Source organism: Acanthochromis polyacanthus, chromosome 1, assembly GCF_021347895.1.
Source record: "Acanthochromis polyacanthus isolate Apoly-LR-REF ecotype Palm Island chromosome 1, KAUST_Apoly_ChrSc, whole genome shotgun sequence".
NCBI classification, from domain to species: Eukaryota; Metazoa; Chordata; class Actinopteri; family Pomacentridae; genus Acanthochromis; species Acanthochromis polyacanthus.
The window spans coordinates 48,809,291-48,829,616 of NC_067113.1; the positions used below are offsets into that span (position 1 = coordinate 48,809,291).

The 20,326-nt window shown below is 39.4% G+C and overlaps 1 protein-coding gene across 1 annotated transcript; it reads right to left on the bottom strand.

Moving 5' to 3' along the window:
• Nucleotides 1-243: 243 nt before the first annotated feature.
• Nucleotides 244-19,828, bottom strand: tmem110l (transmembrane protein 110, like). The gene is made up of 8 exons (XM_022208223.2): nucleotides 19,394-19,828; nucleotides 14,699-14,747; nucleotides 14,297-14,392; nucleotides 14,079-14,200; nucleotides 11,488-11,600; nucleotides 7,507-7,590; nucleotides 7,282-7,413; nucleotides 244-2,823 (listed from the first exon to the last, which is right to left on the bottom strand). The coding sequence occupies exons 1-8, from the start codon at nucleotides 19,581-19,583 to the stop codon at nucleotides 2,695-2,697; spliced, it is 915 nt and encodes a 304-aa protein (XP_022063915.1). The 5' UTR covers nucleotides 19,584-19,828; the 3' UTR covers nucleotides 244-2,694.
• Nucleotides 19,829-20,326: the final 498 nt, after the last annotated feature.

Below are 20,326 nucleotides of genomic sequence, written 5' to 3' on the forward strand. Positions count from 1 at the left end.
CACACACACACACACACACACACACACACACACACACACACACACACACACACACACACACACACACACACACACACACACACACACACACACACACACACACAGCTCCCCTGTCATCAGGTACAGGTCACAGGGCTGCAGGCCACGCCCACACAGGTGTGCTGCGACCAGGCAACGCTCAGGTGTTCGGTCATCACGCTGCCATGGCTCCGGCCGCCGCAGGAATTCAACAGCACACACAGCTTCATGAGTCAATCATCTTTATTCGTAGCACAGATTGAAGAAATACATTCGGTTAGAAGCACCGTTTTTTGTTAAACGTTCCGTTTATAAAAAAGAAAATACACAAGGTACACTGAAATACAAAATAAAACATCACAGACTGAATTTGTCAATGTGTTGACCTTTAAATCATGACCTCAAAGCAGGTAAATGGAATGTTCTGATGACGGCGTAAACTACATAAATCACCTGCTTCACTTTACTTGACGACTGATTCCCCACCTTTAATTTGGCAACTAAACAAAAAACTCAAGATTCTCAGACTGTACTCACAAAACCATCTATTCCAACACATATACCACAGACTGGACCACAATATTTAAAGTCAAGTATATATATATATAAAATATAAACAGAATAAATAAATGTGCCATTATTTGCAAAAGTGTAACGCACAGCTGCTGTAGTGTCCCAGAATTAGAGCATCTTTTAGGAGAAAAACTAGTTTGAGAAGCGATATGTTGGCAAGAAATCATACTGTTGAGAAATTTTGATTGTCTTCTTTTAAGGGTGTATTTCTGGACATTTTTGGCTTTATTTTTAAAGTGCCAAAGGAGAGCAAATGATAGATGCAGCTTGTAATCAAACTCGAGATATCATAAAATTCAGAAAACTAACATTATCACCAAAAAAGCACCAAGAACAACATTTAATTTCTACACCTGGAGTTTTAGCAACGCGAGCAAGCTTTCACGCTCATTTTAATACTAAGCTCACTGGGTGCTAGCTGCAGCATAATACAGATAATAAGATGGGTTTTTATCGTTTTGCTTTCTTGACAAAAAAAACCCCCAAAAATATATATATATATATATTTTTTTTAAATTATTAAATACAACCTCATTTGACTCTTGGACTTTATTTTCTGAAAATTTAACTTTCATTAATTAATAATACCTTCATTGTTCTGTAAAATTGGGGCTGCTCATCTTAGTCTTACACTAAGCTAACTGGTTGTTAGCTGTAGCTTCAAACCATCTGATTACAAAAGTCATATTAGTCTTTTTGCTTTATTACTAAAAAAGCAAAAGCATGTTTCCAAAAATCCAATACAAAGCACATTTGTCGCTTCGACTTCATTTTCTGAAAATATCTTTACTTTTATTAATGATAACTTTATTGTTTTGAATAATTATCTTCATGCTAAGCTACACTCATCTTAATCCTAAGCTAAGAAAGCAAAAGTGTTTCCAAAAGTTAGTTCAGCACAGCTGTATTTGTCCCATGGTCTTTATTTTCTGAAAATATAACTTTCATTAATAATATTAATTTAAATGCTAAGCTATGCTCATCTAAATGCTAATTACTCATCTTAATGCTACGCTAAGCTTCCTGGCTGTTAGCTGTAGCTTCAGATTTGCTGTACATATGATGAGAGTGATATATATTTCACTGCTGTGTGCTCCCAAAAATCAGCTAAGTGCAACTAATTTGTTTCTTGGATTATATTTTCTGAAAATACTATGATTTTAAAAAATAAAAACTTCATTGTCCTGTAAAATTGGCACTTTTCCCTCAAAATTTTCCAACATTTCTCTTACAACCCAGCATTTATCCCCTAACAGAGGCTCTAATACTGCACACTGTCAATTCAGAAACAAAGAGTGGTCCGCTTCTTCTCAGCCATGACAGTCCATAAATGTTTTTTTAAAATGCAACCTCGTGCACAAAACTAAATTTTTATCTTTTTAGTTGCATTAGATTCGTCTGGTGAGGCCACGACATCCAAAACATCAACATAGGTGCGGTTTAAAAAAAACAAAAAAACAAACTGATCATCCCTCTACCTTAAAGTGAGCATTCAGAGGGAGAACGTGCAGGAATGACTATAATTTCACCTTAATTACAAAGGTGGATTCGCAGTGATTATATCTGACAGAGCATTTATATGCTTTATATAGTGTATACTTTTACTGTCTCGCTCCTCTTTGGAATAAGATACGCTATAAATGACTCTTTTTAGAGCAACGTCATTCCCAAAAGTCCCCAGTGTGGAGACAAGACGGATTTATTACATTTCTGTCATCACCACCCGTAGATCAGCGCTCCTTAAGGATCTCTCATCACACGTTTTGCTCAGTTGTGGTTACTCTGATGTTCAAACGGAGGCAACAAGGTGACAAGATAAAGACCTTCGGATTCCCAAAATGCTATTTGAAGTGCATGCATACACTGAGCAGAGCTCCACTTGTAAATATTCGAACCTTCGATGCGGAAGAAGGCAGCTGAGGCTGGAGTGTTCACATTCGCAGGTTCTATGACCTTTAATTGTGCCTTTGCTTGCGGAGAAGCTGGTATTTAGACCTTTATAATTGTGGAGATAAGGATGCAGGGTTGTTTTTATTTAGGTTTGTGGGAGTGCTTTGTGTGCTGAGAGGGTGGACGGAGGAGTAGGAAGGAGGTCACCTGGGCTCAGACCATCACCCAGCTCGGCCTCAGAGGTCCACCTGAGTACTGCACATGGGGGACCGGTCCTGCATCGCCTGGATCCTCCTCCCCCTCTGAGGCCTCCTCGGTGTCGGTCTCCACTGACAACAGGACCTGAGAGAAGACGATCACGTAGATGAATACCAGATTGAGCAGCAAAAAGCACAAAGGGTGGGATATATCTCGGTTCTGCATTCCCAACCTAAAGTGGAAAATATCCTGCGTGTTGTTGCAGCTTTGAAAACTCTCTCCAGCAGCAGCAGCAGGGATTCAAATCTCCAAGGAGCCAGATTCCACAACTATTAGACATTTTACTGCTGTATAAATTTCCATATGTTGCTTTACGTTAGAGTGTGACGTGGGAAATGTGATACGGAGACGGCTTTAAAGGCCATTACAGATTTAGATATTGGGATAAGGAGAGCTGGGAGCACGTGTACAGTACAGGTGTCTGACTTCTATGGTGTTTTTTTAAAAATTATGATAATCTATGAACTGCAAATTTCCCACAGATTTTGAACAGCCACAGTTAAAAACCACTTCGGTTGAAAATCTGTTTGTTTTTTTTTACCTTGTCAACATGTTCATACGGTGTTATTTACACGATAGAAAACACCTCATGAGTGAAATGAGCACGCAAAGCCACACCTGAGCATTTTCCACATCAAAGCATGCTGCATACAGATTGACAGTCTCAAACATAAATTCAAACTTCCAGGGTTTATTTTGAAAAAAGAAAAACATCGAAGAAATCTATTTGTCAGCTTGCATGGTGAAAATTTCTGTATTATTATTCCTCAGAATTGCTTTCTGGTTTGAACATTTACGACAAAATTACTCCAAAATGACAACTTGCCATGCAGGAGTGTAGAGCAGTTTTAGAGTTTGAGCTGTTATAGGTGAGCTGGTGTGCCCAAGCTGCACCGATGTGCACATTTCAGAGGAGGAAAAGGTGTAGAGTCACATCTATACCATTTCAGACACAAAAGGATTATTTACATGATTAAAAAAAACATCTAAATATGCAACTTTTGTGCACAGAAAAGAGTTTCTAGGGGTTTGGTCTCTCTTAGCCAGCCCATTCTGTACATCATAACGGTCCAGCTGCACCTAACTATCATTTTTTGAGTAGGTGAAAAAAAAAGAAGCTCTGGCTTGTTTGTGTGCAAAAATATGTAATGTAAATAACAGTGTGCAAATAGTATAAAAATATATCCAATGCACAAAAGATGACTTGCATATTGAAAACCTCAGTATAGCATAGAAAACAAGAAAAGCACTCAGAGCGCAGTACTCCAAGCCTGCTCAGTTGTTGTATTATTTCCAACAGATGAAATCTTAAATAAAAAACTACTTTGCGCTGAGCACAGGCGTGTGTTATGCATGTGTATGTTATGTACGGATACCAAAATGCGTGACCGAAATATGTAGCAGACTGCAGGAACTGATGGAACTTGGAAACACCTCGCAATTTAACCACTTGTTCCTTGTATCATTTCCAACAGATAAGTCCTGATAAGTCCACAACGGTGGATTTGTAGCAGGATCATAATCATGGGATCGTCAGCAGGCAGCTGATGTAGTGTTCACTTGTTGTCATAGTTACATTGATGTTGTGCTGCTTTCTCACAATTATACAGAAATCTTTAACAAATCCGTGGATCCAGACTATAAGCCGCATCACTGCCAAAATCTAATCACTCGGTCCTTGTGTCATTTCTGAACTTTCCTGAAAATTTCATCCAAATCCGTTAGTCCGTTTTTGAGTAATGTTGCACAGGACAGACAGACGGACAGACAGATGGACAAACGTACACCGATTGTCACATAACTCTGCCAAGTTCCTTGGTGGAATAAATATAAAAACAAGAGCTGGCTACGGTCTGGCTGTACCTCAAGATATTTTTTCTATAGCTCCAAAAAAGCATGTTGGCATTTCTTTGAACCGATTAGTCATCGTGGGCAGGGCTAAGCAAAAGAAGAAACTAGTGACGTCTAGATTTGTTTTGGTGGAAGATTTACATGCAAGGTGATGAAAATGGATAACTGAGTGTCAAAAAAAATGGGGCATCCTCGTTGTACAATCCATATTCTTTACAAAAATAACAGCTCTGTGTGGTAGTTTGCTGTTTGGAGGTTGCTGTCATGGTCACTTTAATCTGAGTTCTACATCCGGTGAGTCAGACTAACTGTAGAGGGACTTTGACATCCAACTTTAAGTGAATTTCTGAACAGTTTGTGACAATCAAAGGAAACAGGTGTTCCCTGTTTTGTAGTTTGAAAGCACATGGAAATTTTCTAACTTTAAAGCCAACAGCAGTATGTCTGTGTCAGAATCCCACTTCTTTTGAAGAGGACAGAGCAGAAATCCAACTTAAGATTATCAGTTTGCATGCAAGTTTGCCATTTCGTCTGTAAAGTTCGTCTGTGAAATTACAGCAATTCAGCAAACTGCTTTCCATCTGAGCATGATAACTGGTGATAATGTGTTTCTGATGAATGTCACATGTCTACAGTTGAGCAGTTCTGGATGATTCTGATGTTAAACCAGAACTCTGACATCAGATTCAGCAGCACCGACCACAACAACAGTCTTTGGCCGCCACTCCCACTAAGACCTCGTCCAAGTCAAAGCCTCTCTATGTGCTGTCCCTCTCTACTCCACTCTACTTTCCATAACATCAGCGCGTGGAAACGGAGCTTAAATGTCACTTTTATTCTGCCCGTGGAGGCGTGATTTATGGCCGCTTGGCAGAGAAAATGAAAGAGGAGGGAGGGATAAACACTCTCATCCCATCGCACAGGGGTCACGGACCTCGGCAGTAATTTGTGCTGAGAAGTCTGTGAGTTCAATGTTTCCTGAGAGAGGGAGGGAAGAAATGACAGCGGCTTCTGTGCTGTGTGGAGGCAGATATTAGGCAGATTACAACAAGAGGCCTGTTAGCGACCACACAAACCAGAATCCAACCCAAAACTCACACTGGAACCGGTCATGTGGGCACCAAAAACCTCAACCACCAATGTTCTGGTTCTACTAGATGATGGAAACTGACCGCAGTGATTTCATTCCATTCAACCCAAAAATTGTTGGACAGTGTTTGTTTATTTAAATATTAGAAAAAGAGTGCCATGCTAAGGTTGAGACGCTGCTAATCACTGGATTTGTTAGGTTGCTCTCTGTAAAATAATATTATAAAATCCTGGTTTTACTACACAAACTTGACTTATGTTGTGAATCTGCCCTAGATAAATAAAGCTGAACTGAATTCTGTGCTACATAAACAAATCTAAACTCTACACCACAGATTCATGGTGGGTGCTTCTGCAAGAACTTAGGATAACTGCGCATTTTCTGTTGTCATCACAGAGGGAGAAAACAGAAATTTAATCTTGAAAATTTTTTTACAACACTTCATATTTTCACTCTGAAGTGAGTCTAAAATCCCAGCAGACAGCTAGAATCTCCAGCGGTAATGAGGAAGGACAGTCTGACTCAGTGTTTCTTGGACCGACTTCATGCGTTTCCTCGCTGAATCATGCAGAGACAGAAAATCAGCGTGGCCAGAGTGCAAACGCTGTAATCATCCCCCAAAACAACAGGTGCAGTCGACACCCAGTGTGACTGTGTCGGCGGATCAACGCCCATTTTCACACACTTTAGCCGCTTTTCTTCAGCAAAAATCCAAAACATTGAACTGTCACTTTGGCGTTTGCATCATTTTTGGATGTTTGGTTGGAACAGATTTTTTTATAACATCAAAACGGATCCATTTACACACCGATGAGTCACTTCCAGAGCAGATGGATCTGTGGAATTTAAGCGAGGATTCACCTTGTTTCAGGGCTGTATTAAAACATTTGGAGAATTTAATGCTGCCTGGACTAAAAATGGAAGTATTGCAGACATGAACATTAGAAAAGCTTATAAAAGTTTAGAGAATATGTGTATATTAAACTTTGCAGTCAAAACGTCACTGCAGATTTTTGGACTTGTTACCAACATTGTTTCAGTTTATTCAAATAAAAATGGCAGATAATTTAAAACAAACCTGCAAAATTATGAAATGTCAAACATAAACATAAGAAGCAGGAAAAGCCTTGCAAAAGCCTCCAATCTAAACTAACTACTGCATAACATCAAGTATTATTTGGTATAATAGAAGTTCACAGGACTTGACGTCAACTCAGTGAATCTGAGTGTTTTTAGATGATTTTGGACAACAAAAAAAATCCCAGGAAAAATAACAAATATCAACACACATCAACAAAATGTGCATTTATTTGTATGAGCCTTATGCTTTTAACTATTACGTTCAAGCTGCATCATTTCAAGTATTAAAAGCCCATTTCAGTCATTTTCTTCTGATTCACCTATTATTTTTAGCTGATATTAATCACACCCGTCACAAAAAAAACGCATGTAAAGCTTCTGTTTCTGCAAAAAAAAAAAAAAAAGTGTGATAATTCACACATATGATGAGATCTGAACCCAAAGTGTAGTTTAATCATGATGTAAAGAAGCTCATTTTGCTCTGTGAACTCATTCACTAATTCAACAGCAGTTACTCTCACCCGCGACTCCTCGCTGTTGACCCATGGCAGAGAGTCGGCCTTCTTCACCGAGCTGTCGCAGGAGTCGTCCAGGCTCTTCATCGTCTTGTACTTCCTCATCGTCAGGCTGTCGACCACCCAGAACATGATGGACTGCAGGAGGAAGGAACAGAGATGCAAGACTGAGGTTAGAGAAGCTGCAGGGTTCAGATTAAACTGCTTTTCCAGCGTTAAAGTGACACTTACGTTGACGATGAAGGGCACGATGAGCATGACCAGCACCAGCTCCAGCTGAGGGTTAGCGATGTAGCTTAGCAACACCTCCTGCAACTGGAACAGGAGAAGGAAACAGACGTATAATAGATGCTTTGAGGGACATGTCTAGTGAGGAAGAGCCTCCAGTCTAAACTAATTACTACATAACATCATGTAATCAGTGGTATAATAGAAGCACACAGGACTTCATGCATATGCAGTGATTCTGAGGCTTTTGCGAAGGTTTTGTACACCAAAAATATTCACTGGAAACACAAATAATATGAAAATAAATCAACAAAAGAGAGGAGAATTAGAAATAAACTGTAAATGCTTTCAACCTGCATCAATTCCATTACAAAAAACACAACCTCAGTAATTTTCTCATTTCTTGATGGCTATCAGTAGATATTAATACTACTTATCACAACAAAAATACATGTAATGCTTCTACTTCTGCTATAAAAACAGTGTTGAATCAAACGTGTGTAGAAACATAACAATTTTATAGTTTTATGATGCAAATGTAAATTATATTTTGCCTCACATGGTATAAGCACTTCTTATTTATTACCATATTACACCTATACTTTGTTTTGTATTGAAAACAGCATGTAAGCCAGAAGCATACAGTATATTGTGTCCCTTTTTCATAGTTCTGTTGGATTTATTTACTCTAGGGCAAACATTTTGTAGATTATGCATGTCTTTGTTAGTATTCACAATAAAATTTTGCATTTTGTAGCTTCATACTTTCCAGCTTCTTTACAAACAAGCTACACTTTAATCAGCCCCAACATTAAATCGCTGACAGGTGAAGCTAATCAGCCTGATTATCTCGTTACAGCGACACCTGTGAGTAGGCGGCATATATTAAGCAGCAAGTAAACAGTGAATTCTTGAATTTGAGGTGTTGAAGCAGGAGAAATGGCAAGAATCTGAGAGAATCTGACAAGAACCCAACAGAGGCAGATATTTGGGGGTATTCCTGGGAGGCACTGGTTACTGAAAGTGGTTCAAGGAAGGACAACTTGAGACCTGCCAGCAGGGTCTAGAGGCCCAAACAATATGAATAATATTAATGATCTGATCCCACAGCATAAAAATTGCTAAAACCTGTTATGATAGAAAAGCTTGCTTCATATTCATTCTTCATTTAAATCTCAAGGATTCCATGAGGGCATAATTATTTTCACCGATGTCGAGAGCACAAAGGCAAAAACTAGGGTAATCATCAACAGGAATACAGTTGAACTGTTTCATTAAGAAGCTGTGTAGTCCGTAATCGTGGCTTTAATTGGACTTACAGGTACAGTTCGGTGAAGTTTTAATGTTTTTCTGCAAAGATTTTCCAAGAACTATTAGTGTTTGCAGCACAAGAGGCAGTTATGATGAGTTCAGTGCACAATGTGGGACTTCAAGCATCAGCTGATTGCTTGAACGAGTTGAAAAAACACTTTGCCACCGGTTTATCAGAGAAGGTACATTTGGGAGCATCTTGCTGTTCAGTGCGGCATAAATAAAAATAAACAAGCATCGGCCACGTTTTACTGCTAGAGATGGCCAATCAGCTTTTGCATACAGTAGCCAGTGATGAGCTGAATACAAATTCACAAGTAGTGACTCTACTAAACTGAATGAAGCTGAACTGAGGGTAGAGTTTCCATGCTAAGCCCTGTCCACCACTGGAACCTCTTACAATGTACACGCTAGCAGCAGAAATGGACCACGGAGCAAAGGAAGAAGGTATTTTTACTGAACTGTGACGATCGGCATATGTCTGTCTGTTGGTCTGTCTGCAAAATTACTCACGGAAGGTCAGAAATGACACAAGGACCAACTGATTAGATTTTGGCAGTGATTCAGCTTACGGTCTGGATCCATGGATTTGTTAAAGATTTCTCTATCACTATGAGATAGATATCACTATGACAACAAGTGAACACTACATCAGCTGCCTGCTGACAATCACATATTGCGATCCGACTACAAATCCACCACTGCAGGCTTATAGGGACTTGTGTCTCATAAATCATACAAGGAACAATTGACTACGTATTTAGGTTTCGTGATTTGATATCCATACATAACCTTTACACGCACAAGATACACCTGTGCTCAGCACAAAGTCATTTTGTTTGTGAGTACATCTATATTAAATGGCCACATTCTATAGCCTAGCCGCGCTAGACAACTCACGGCAACGAATTTAATTCTCTGCCAGGGTGGGTCTAGTTACCCTCCATAAGGCTCGAGGCTGGATGCTCCTAAAACTGGCCGGACGAATCACCATGAAGTGTAGAGTCAGAAGGTGGGCGTAACGAAGTGACGACAGAGGCGTGACGATTCTGACAGAAACAACCGGCGCACAATAAACAGTTATCTTTCGACTCGGCTTTGGCCACAGCCCTTAAAGATTTGAAGCTAAAATTCAACTTGAAAGACAAACAAAGGACGGCACTGAAGTGTTTCATTGAGAAGAAAGACGTATTTGGACTTATGCCGACGGGATACGGCAAATCCTTAATATACCAGTTGGCTCAGCTGGTTGGGAAGCTAATGGGACTTAGCCACAATCAGCCGGTGCTCTCGGAACTACGTCAGCCTATTCGTTGCGCTGATTGGTTGTATACCTACCCAATTGCTGCAGAGGGATTTGATAGACAACCTTTTAGCCCGCCTCCCTCCCTGTCGAGCTTCCCTAGACCCTTGTGCCGTCAGAAACATGGGTATAGCACGACTAGGCTACACATTCTATGATTTCTGCCACAAGTTTTTTCAAGATTTTATCCGTTGGAAATGATGCGTCGGAGCAGCTTTGGTGGACTACTGTGCTGTCTGAGTGCTTTTCTTGTCTTTCACATTTTTCATGTGGAAGGCGGGTTTGTCATGAATGTGGGGCAGCAGCTGGATGCTCTATGGAAAGGAGACGAACTGTGATGCTCTAAACATTATTGTAGACCCCGTACAACTCTTAATGACTTCAGTACTGCATTTCCCAGCAGTAAAATGCTCTCACACACTCTGCAAACACAGTTTAGAAATGGCCTTGGCCTCCTTAAACTCCCTCGAGCATCTCTGGGATGAAACAGATCCTTGGAGACTCCACCTCGTCAATTATAGGACTTAAAGGATCTGCTGCTAACATCTTGGTGCCTGATTTAACAGGACACCTTGAGAAGTCTATTGAAGGATCAAAACTGTTTTGGTGTCTTGAACAGGATCTGCACAATATACGGCAGGTGCCTTTAATGTTGTGGCTGATCTGTGTATGTTACTATTATATTAATGCTTTAATAACAGTAGCACAGCTGCTATAGAATTAGTTTATGCAATGGGTCGTAACCATATGGACAGCAAACAGGAAGCTGTAGACTGAAGGACGGTGACTTGACTTCTAACTGTAACAGACCAGAACCAGTTTAGTTACTGTTTAAAATATTTAAATTGTTGGAGACGGTCTTTAAACACAGGAAGTGGGGTCACTAACAAAAAGCAGAGGAGTCTTTACCAAACAAAGCTCCTTCTACAAACAAACTTCTCTGTCGCCTTCAAATGCATTAACATTCAGTGTTTTCATTGGACTCAAAGGACAAGTCATTTTTCATCTTGTTTATTCCCTTTTTAGTTTTCAGATGACTTTCATGTGTGTGGATGCTGCCAGAGAATTTCAAACACCAAACCAAACAGAACCGAAATGGAAATGACAGAAGATTGATAAAATTAGCTGCTTTTCTTCATGAAGTCTGGCTTAGACGACCAAGATCAGGTTTCAATCCTGGCCAATGATATGGAAGTTTCAAAATAAAAGACAGAAAATTTAGGTTTTCAGCTCCCAATTGAATTTAGGTATTATTTTTTTGGGATGAAACCACCTCACAGACACTGATTCTCATTTTTGAGCCAGATAATGAGAAAAGAGGACAAAAATGTCACAGCATCGGTGCACACTGAGCGGCAAAGGGTTCTTACTTTGGACCATCCGGGGACGAGCAGCACCAGGCTGATCACTCCTTTCTCCAGCACCATGATGAGCAGGTAGACTCCACACTGACCGAGCCAAGCTGCTGCCTGAGGAGGGTCACCTGGAGGAGCGACGAGAACAAAGAACAGGACCCATCAGCTGGTTTATTTGGATTTCACTGTAATCAAGCTTCATTTTAGCCCTTTTAACTGACTGTGGGCTCATTTTTCACAGTAATATAAAGTCCTGTCCCTCAGTGGAACCAACATAACCATGCCAAGAAGAGATCTAAAAAATGTATCCAAATTCATTCTCCTCTTGATTAAGAATCTCAGAGAAGCAACCGTGCAGCTTTTTGAGTAGAACATATTGAATTAAACTTTTCTCCTCCTGGTCTCAACCTTTCCAAAGAGGTCTGCAGCAGGTGTCTCGCCAGAACAGACACAAAAGAGGACGAGTCTGTCATTAAGACAGGAAGGAGGAAGGAAGATTATCAGCCAGACTGGGAGAAAGGAGGAGACGGAGGGAAAGACAAAGAAACAAACCAACCACTCATCATCCTTTCAAGGTGTTTCTGGACTCACTGAGCTCACCTGAAGACACAAGTGTTTGTGGAACACACCTGTCTGGAGTTATTTCCCCTCAAACGGAAACGTCACAATGAGTCCTACAGCTTGTTTCAGTAAAATTTTCCATCACACAAGGAAAGAAAAACTCCAGCAGAGAGAGCGAGTGTTGTAATTGAGGTGGAGTTAATCTCTCGATGAAGACACTGGGAATGTTTTCCAGACTCGGCTGCAGCTGGAGATGCTGGCACGCCTCCCTGACCAACTCCGGTGGGTCTACAGCGTCCTCTGGTGGCCGAAACCAGAGCTGCAGCTTCACATTATCTTCCTCAACAAGATCTAAGCTCCTTGTGTTCATAGATGGATTATTACCGCCCGGCAGAACTGCGTTTTCCGGAAGGTATTGTTTCCAGCTGCATGGTCTTGCTTGCTTGCTTGTTTGTCTGTAACAATTTGGTTTCCGCGCGATAACTCGATAAAATATTGACGTAGCCTCACCATATTTGGTACACAGGTGCACCATAATAAGACACAGGTCAAGTTCGCATTTGGTGACCGTGACCTCATTTTCAAGGTCACAGGGGTCATCTTTGTCGCCGGGCGGTCCAAGTTTGGCAAAACTTCTTGTTCCATCTGAAATCATCGTGGGACTTTTGATTTCACGATTTCTTGCATTTTACTTCCTTTCAGCAGGTTTCAGGTTATGTTTGAGCAACAATATGTCAGGCACTATTAAAGATAAAAGCCTGAAATTTTAACTGGGCTTTCTCATCACGTCATTGATTCAGAACCTGAAAAACTGAACAAGCAGATTAAATAGAATATTTAATCAACTTCTCTAATTTACACAACAACCATTGTGGAAAATTTGACATTAGAAAAGTAATTTTGTGCAGAAAGTTCAATGTAAAAATGCATCTTAAGAGCATTTCCTATTTCAGTGACGGAAGGATTGCATGAATATTGACCAAAATGACAAAAATGAAACATTGCGATTTCAATGGCAACACAGATTCTGATCCACAGATAACCTACCCAGGAATTAGACTGATTCTTCAGCCCTGTCAGCATTTACAAGCCCATCTGTATTTCCAGACCTGGACCCTTTACAGCACCTCACCTTTGTTCTAAATCTACTCTATTAAATCTACTTGTCGAGTCTAGTTAAAACATGGGGGAAAAAAAGTTAAAGCCGTCAAGAAAAGTCTCATCTTTGAGCTCAGATTAACAAAACAATTGATAAAACAAAAGTCAACTAGTGATGTTTCCTGAACCATAAGTAGCTGCATGTCACAGTAATACAAAACAAAACATACAGAAAACTTTTTAATGTGAAATAACTGGTCACAAAAATGAAAAGAAAGCGATTTTTGTTTAATTTTATTAATTTACTGAGCAGGTATGGCAAGTGTTACCACTGAAAAAAACCTGCTAGATACCCTAATTCAAGTTCTCCAAAAGCAACTGAGAAATGCTTTGTTTTTTTTAGAAATAAATTAGTATATTTTTCATTCTCATGATGGCTTACTCATAATCAGAGCCTTTTTAATTTGCAGATTCTGAATGAACGATATAAAACATGTTTTCTCCATTTTCAAGATTAAATATTTCATATAATAAAGCAGTCTATGTGCTTTGTTTTGCATCACTGTGACAATGTTGAGAAACAGTTGTTTTATCCATTTTTTTTCTTAAATCTCACAGATTGAACTTTTCACAACCGCTTGTTTTTTCCTTCATATTTCCATTCAACCAAAATCAGAGTTTATTGGATCTATTTATCCAAAATTGTAGATTCTGAATCGATAACAGTGAACACTTCAGGTTGTTGTTGTTAACAGTTCCTGAGATACTGTCATTTAAAGAGCCTCAAGCTTTAATGTATGAAAAAAAGAAAGAAGAAGTTGAAAGTGGGTTTACGGGCAATCAGGCAGAATTTCTTAAAATATCTTTAGAAATATCACTATTTTATGTTATAAAATCCTCAGAAATTGTTCTAATAATGTACGGACTCTAAATGGTTTTCCTCTCACCGTATTCTCCAAACATGAGCAGCGTCCACTGCTTGTGCTCCACCAGCTTGGACACCAGTTTGACAGCGAGCCAGATGACCAGCATCCCCAGCGTGGCGTCCAGGAGGAAGTTCATCAGATACCTTCGGTAAAAATGGGAAATTCCATTACTGCCGATACACCCCCGCTGGCTGTATCTCAAATTATCGTGACCTGGTTTGTGTGAATAAACAACTCACAGGGAACATGGGTCCTCTTTGGTGAGAGTGGACAGGAAGACGTTGGCAAAGTGGATGAAAAGAGCACCGATGGCCTGTTTGGACGTGTCAAAAAACCTGGAAAAGAAACAAAAGACCCAGTTAGAAAGAGAAAGTCAAAACCAGGAAATATAATTCTATGTTTTTGCATGTCTAGGAGTGGGTATCCAAACATTTTCCTGTCAGGAAACTACAAAACAACATTCACAGACTTGACAAAATTCCACTCTTCGAAAAGACTTTGTAAATAAATATGATTGCAAAGGTGCAGATTAGTTTATTTGACTAGTTCCTGAGAGGAAAGCCAACATTTTCTTTGTAGGAATGTAAAGACTTAAAGCAGTAAAGGGTGAAAAGAGAGACGAGAAAAGATAAATTTCTGACCAGATCCTCCACGGCCGTCTGATCCCTACAGGTTCCCGGAATCTCTTCACTGCAAATCAAATAAGTCAATCATTTAATCAATAACAACACAAAGATCTTGTCCTGCAGAACAACAACAACATGCAAAAACAGCCTTTTTATCTCCACATTTAGCCTCATGTCTCTGCAGGGGGAGAGTACAGATGAAAGGCTGTGGTTTCATGGTGAACAGACGCCTTCTGTTCGTTTATCTCGTCATCTCCCAAGGTCAGAGAATGTGACCGTTCATGTGAAAACAGGACGGCGGCTTCCTGCAGATGTGTTCTACATGTGTTCACCGCATTCCTCTTTGTCGGCTGTTTTATTAGCGGTTTCTGATCCAGTTTTTGGCTGAGTTTTTTTCTCCTTTGTTCTCAGAAAAGTCTCTGTCCACAAGAAAAGCACAGAAATACAAGCGAGGCACCAATAGGAGCATGCCAAACCAGCAGGGGGCGATATAACCCTGAGTCTGAAGCCACATCGGACAATCAGAGCGTGAAAAAATGATTCCATGAGGCTACATCAAGAACAGAGTGAACCATGTTCCTTAATATAGTAGAAAATTAGGCATGTTTAATTATCCAAAAGTGGCACAAACCAAACAAATCTCCCCAAAATGTTTATATTTTATTACTAACTCCATCACTCCCCATTTCAGTCAATATTTAGTGTAATAATGTTCTTCTACTTCCCACAGATCGTGGTTCAATGAGGATAATTCACCCGTTTTTCAGGGGGAAAAAAATAGAGGTTAAACTTTTTTCAATGTACATTTTAAAGAGTTACATAAAAATACAATAGTTGTACATGATATTGATTTTTTTTTTTTTAATTATTTCACATTTTTTTTCTTTTAATGCAGTTGATAAATTAACACGAGACTTCTCTTCTGTTCAGGGTGCAAATATTTGAAATGAACCGTTTTCATTTTAGACCATTATATTTATTAAGTCAAGCAGAGAAAGTTTCATACCGAAAAAATACTTGGAATTATTTGTATAAACATATCTTTTTTTTTACTTTAAAATGGCCCAATTTGACCAGCAACATAACGGTAGGGTTAAGCATGAATCCTTTGTCAAGATGAAAGCTGTTTAAAGCTGGTATTTTACGCCTTCTGCAGCTTGAATTTACCAATCAGTCAAACACAAGCCGTTTTTTCTCTGTACTTTGGCTTATTTTGAGATATGCATCCATTAACTGATGGATAAACAGATACTGTATTGATTTGTTACTGCAGCTACAAGCACAGTCAATAACCAACATTTACCACAAAAGCAGAAAACGTTTCCGGCACAGCAGCTATTCGCAGAAGTGAAAACACATTGATGATTTACAGCAAAGAATAAGAACATCTGTCATAAACAACATGCAGTAAATAAATGTGAAAATCTATAATGCAGAAAACATACAGTGTACAAAATGGCTTGCATAAAACTACTATGTAAAAATGACTTTCATATCAAAATCTCAATCTAACATAAAATAGAACAGCATATAAATAAATACATGGAAGAGGGAGGCAAGCACTGTTATTAAAATGGATAATATTGTTTTAAAAAACAACTTTACAGCAGCAAATCTTCTGCAAAACTGAAATTTTCCGTGCGGTCGGTCCCTGGATTTTGAAATTAGCAACCAAGGGTAGGCTTATAACTGCTGCCAACATCCCATGAAGCTTTTAGTGACCCGAAAAAAGCCAAAACACATCAATAAAAGCTGCATTTTGCCCTTTAATCTACATACAAATACAGTTTTCGATCACTGAAAACTCCTTAGAGGGTGAAGTTTTGAACAAACTGTGTCTCCAGTGTTGACTTGTGGACACAGAGATCACAGTTTATCAGCTTATACCCTCAGATTGTTCACCATTGTTCATTTATGCTTAAATACGCAGCTACCGGTCCACTATAGTGAGGAACAGAGGTGATAGAACGAGTCCACATGATTCCCTCCATCCTAGATTGTTTTCAAGCTTCTGATTGTCCAACATGGCTTTAGGGTTCGGGTGTTACTACCATCTATTGTTTTAGCATCCTCTTGGTAGAGCTTCTGTTGTGTTTTTGCATTTTCATGTGAACAGATAGGAACAAAAGGAATAAAAAAAACTGTTTTAAAAAAAATAAAAGGCGTACATGTGGACAAGGCCTCAGTCTGTTTTGCTATGAAGAAAGAATAAATACAAATTGGTGAAGAGAATTAGGTTACATTATTCCAACTTCTTAAACTTCTTTCTCCTCTTTTCAAACCTTTTAAACCAATTTAAGCAGCTTTATCTTATTCTCCAATATGATCAGTTGATTATTTATCAACAATTTTGATAATTAATGACTCAACTCGGTTGCACATGGTGCTAACGCTAACTTTTGCCGATTCCAGCTTCTCAAAAACTGAAAATTTGCTCTTTTATACCTTTGCAAACTGAATATTTCAGTATTGAACACGAGGTTTGATCTGGCTCTAATCTGTATTCACGTCTGGTCTGCAGGTGGTCGATTAGTGCGATATGAAAAACCTGCAGCTCCCAGGATGTCTCTTGCTTTTTCAAGCCCTGTCTGCAGTCTGACACACTTTATTTTTATGGGGTTTTTTGCACCTTACAAATACCTGCACCCACACAATTCACTCACAGATGCCACTGACTTCACAAATATTTAATGTGGCTTAATGAAATTTTATTTTGAATCACTGTCCTCTCAGTGTGTGTCTCTCTAGTTGTGAGTCAAAATAGTTCTTGGAAGGAGCCACACTGGCTTTTGGGTAAAATGTCACAAACAAGTTGTATTGTTTTCTTGCATTTTTCAGTTAAATAGTTACTATAGCACCTGTAATAAATAAATTAATCATCAGCTGCAACCCCAGATTGCTTTCAAATCTACATTAGTCAAAAAAATACAGTTAAAAAGTGTTAGTAGGTATGTATAAAGTGTGCTAAAGTTCTCTTATAACTGAAAAAAATCTAACAAGCATTGGACAAATTAGAGAAAATTTCTTAACAGAAGTTGTGAAAGTTCAGTAACAAACTTTCTGCTCACAAAGATTTCCTGTTTTGTATCAAAAAACTGCAGCAAACTGAAGCTCCGGCTCTTATCTGACTGATATAAGTGCAGGCGTAATGGCGACTCAGTGGAAGGAAACTCCCAAAAATAGTTTTTGAGGAAGACACATCAGTGGAAGGATGCACGGTAGAGGCTGCAAACTGGCATCTGGCCGCTGTAATCACTGGTGAAGAGCTTTTAATGCTCCTCCACACATTAATAATGCAGGGTCAGTATGAACAGAAGCATAAGCTCTGATCAGGAATGACATTTGCAAGCACTCTGAGAACCGGATAGAGGGAAAAAGAAGGGAGAGAGAGGAGGGAGGTATCGATTCCTCTGCTAATAAGTAACTGAGTGGATGTTGGAGCTCATCGATTTCACTCCCTCTGAAGGTTTGGCCTAATTCTGCAACATGTCGCTGATCTCACAACACTGATTAGCTGAAGAAATCAACACGACGCAAGAAAACTGGTGAAAAGTTCAAATCTATAATCGCAGAAGTCACAGGGGAAACGGTGCATTACAGCAAGCAAAAATAAGCTTAAAAAATGGCCTTCAGTTGAAAAAAATGGTGCATTTTTCAGTGCCAGTTGCACCTTTCATCTGCAGAAATAGGAAACATTGCCTGCAGTGTCAGAGATGGTGAGATGCTCCACATTCTCCAAGTCAGCTGTCACTGAATCACAAGCTTTTGAGCTGCCAGTGGGTATTGTTCAGGCTGAGTACATGCACAGTGTGTTTCACAAGGAGCATCTTGTTTAGCTGCTGAAGCAAATATGGAAAAACACTGTGGAGGTAGCTGAAGATCTCAAATTACATCCAACACAAAACTGTGACACAAAGTCAGACATCAAGTTCCTGTCACTTTAAATCACTTATAATACTGTATTTTCTTGTGCAACAACAAGTGTTGAGTTTAAATATTAAATCACACTGAACACACAAATGTATAGTTTATTATTGTGCTACTTGGAGGTGTTTTGGGGGTTTAGGAGCAACAAAATGAAGTCCTGGACCCTAAATGTGCCATTCTCTGACGCTGACCACACTTCTTTTAAAAACACCGCATTTTGTGAAGCAGCTTCTACTGTAGGTATATAAATCGCTGTTTTAAAGTCTAGTTTTGTTATTTATTGTTAATTTGGGAGTTAATTGTAAATTCGGCGTGGAGACAGACAACAAACATGCGTGATTTCATGAATAAACAAACTGAAAACGTGGTTCACGCACCTAGCTGGCATTTACGGCAGTCGTCTAGTTTGCGGACGTGGACGGAGTTTGCGTCGGTTGGATCAACAAAAAACATCATGTTTCGTTAAAATGGGCAAAATATGCAACTTTTTGTGTTCGCCGAAATGAAAAGACAGTCATTAAAAGTGGGGTTATGTTTGAAAGAGTTTGCTATATAGTGTGTTTTTGTGCCGAAAGGAAGCTAAGATTAAATTAGCTCGTTTTTCAACGGAGTTCGGTGCGATGCTAATGAAGCTCCGCGAAAACAAACGTCAACAAAACGCCACGTGGATCAGCGAAACCCTTTAAAATGCAAACTGTTGTTTATCCTATTTTCCTGATGAATAAACATTAAAATACGTGTATTAAATGTGGTTTGTGGGTCGTGTTTGGTTCCGTTACTCACACATCAGCGTGCTGAAGGCGACGATGGCCAGCAGCCCCTGGATCAGGACGCCGAACCGGTCGGTCAGAGCTCCGTTATCGCAGCCGTGAGGGTTCGCCTTGTTGATGTCGGTCATGTTGATCACTTCAAACGGAGGATCATCCAGGAACCTCTTCACCAGAAACACGCCGCTGTATCCGTACATGTCCATGGCTGTAAAAACAAAAACAGCCGCTTGGAGACAAAAGCAGCTGGAGGATCTCCGCCTGGAAAAAGAAGAAAATCAGCCCAATTTCTAAAACAGAAAACCAGCGGATATATATCAACTAAAGTTCCGCTTCAGTGTTTCCAGGAGCTCAGGTTACATCTCTGGATATTTAGGCAAACAACAGCATCGATTTTCTGACTCACATCCATGTTTTTAACAACGAAAACAAGAAATGGAAAGCGTACAAACACAGAGCAAAGCTTCCGCTGATGGCGCTTCAAAATAAAAGCCTTCTTCCGTTTCCGTTTAGATCAGTTTGGCAGACTTACAGAAGGATTAACCTTCAGCAAACTGCCCTGTGACCCGATTTATTTCACATCACGTCCTGTAAACGTTATACAATTTGATGTCATTTTAAGCCCAACATTTGGGACTCTTTTTTTGTTTGCAAAGGATTTCTGCAAATCCCTGTAAGTCAGCAAGTTTGTTTATATAAGACTTCATCATACAGTGAGGTTATTCAAAATGCTTTTCAGTTAAATGTAGATAATAATAATAATAAGAAGAAGAAGAAGAAAAATGGGTAAAATACAGTAAGTAGGGCAGAATAAAATATAAAATTAGGTACAGTAAAGAATGTACAGACAAGTTAAACAAGGTTCAATAAAATAGAGGGAAATAAAAGATAATTAGGTGAACCATTTGCAGACTAGTTTAATAGAAATACAGGCAGTTTATACCAGACT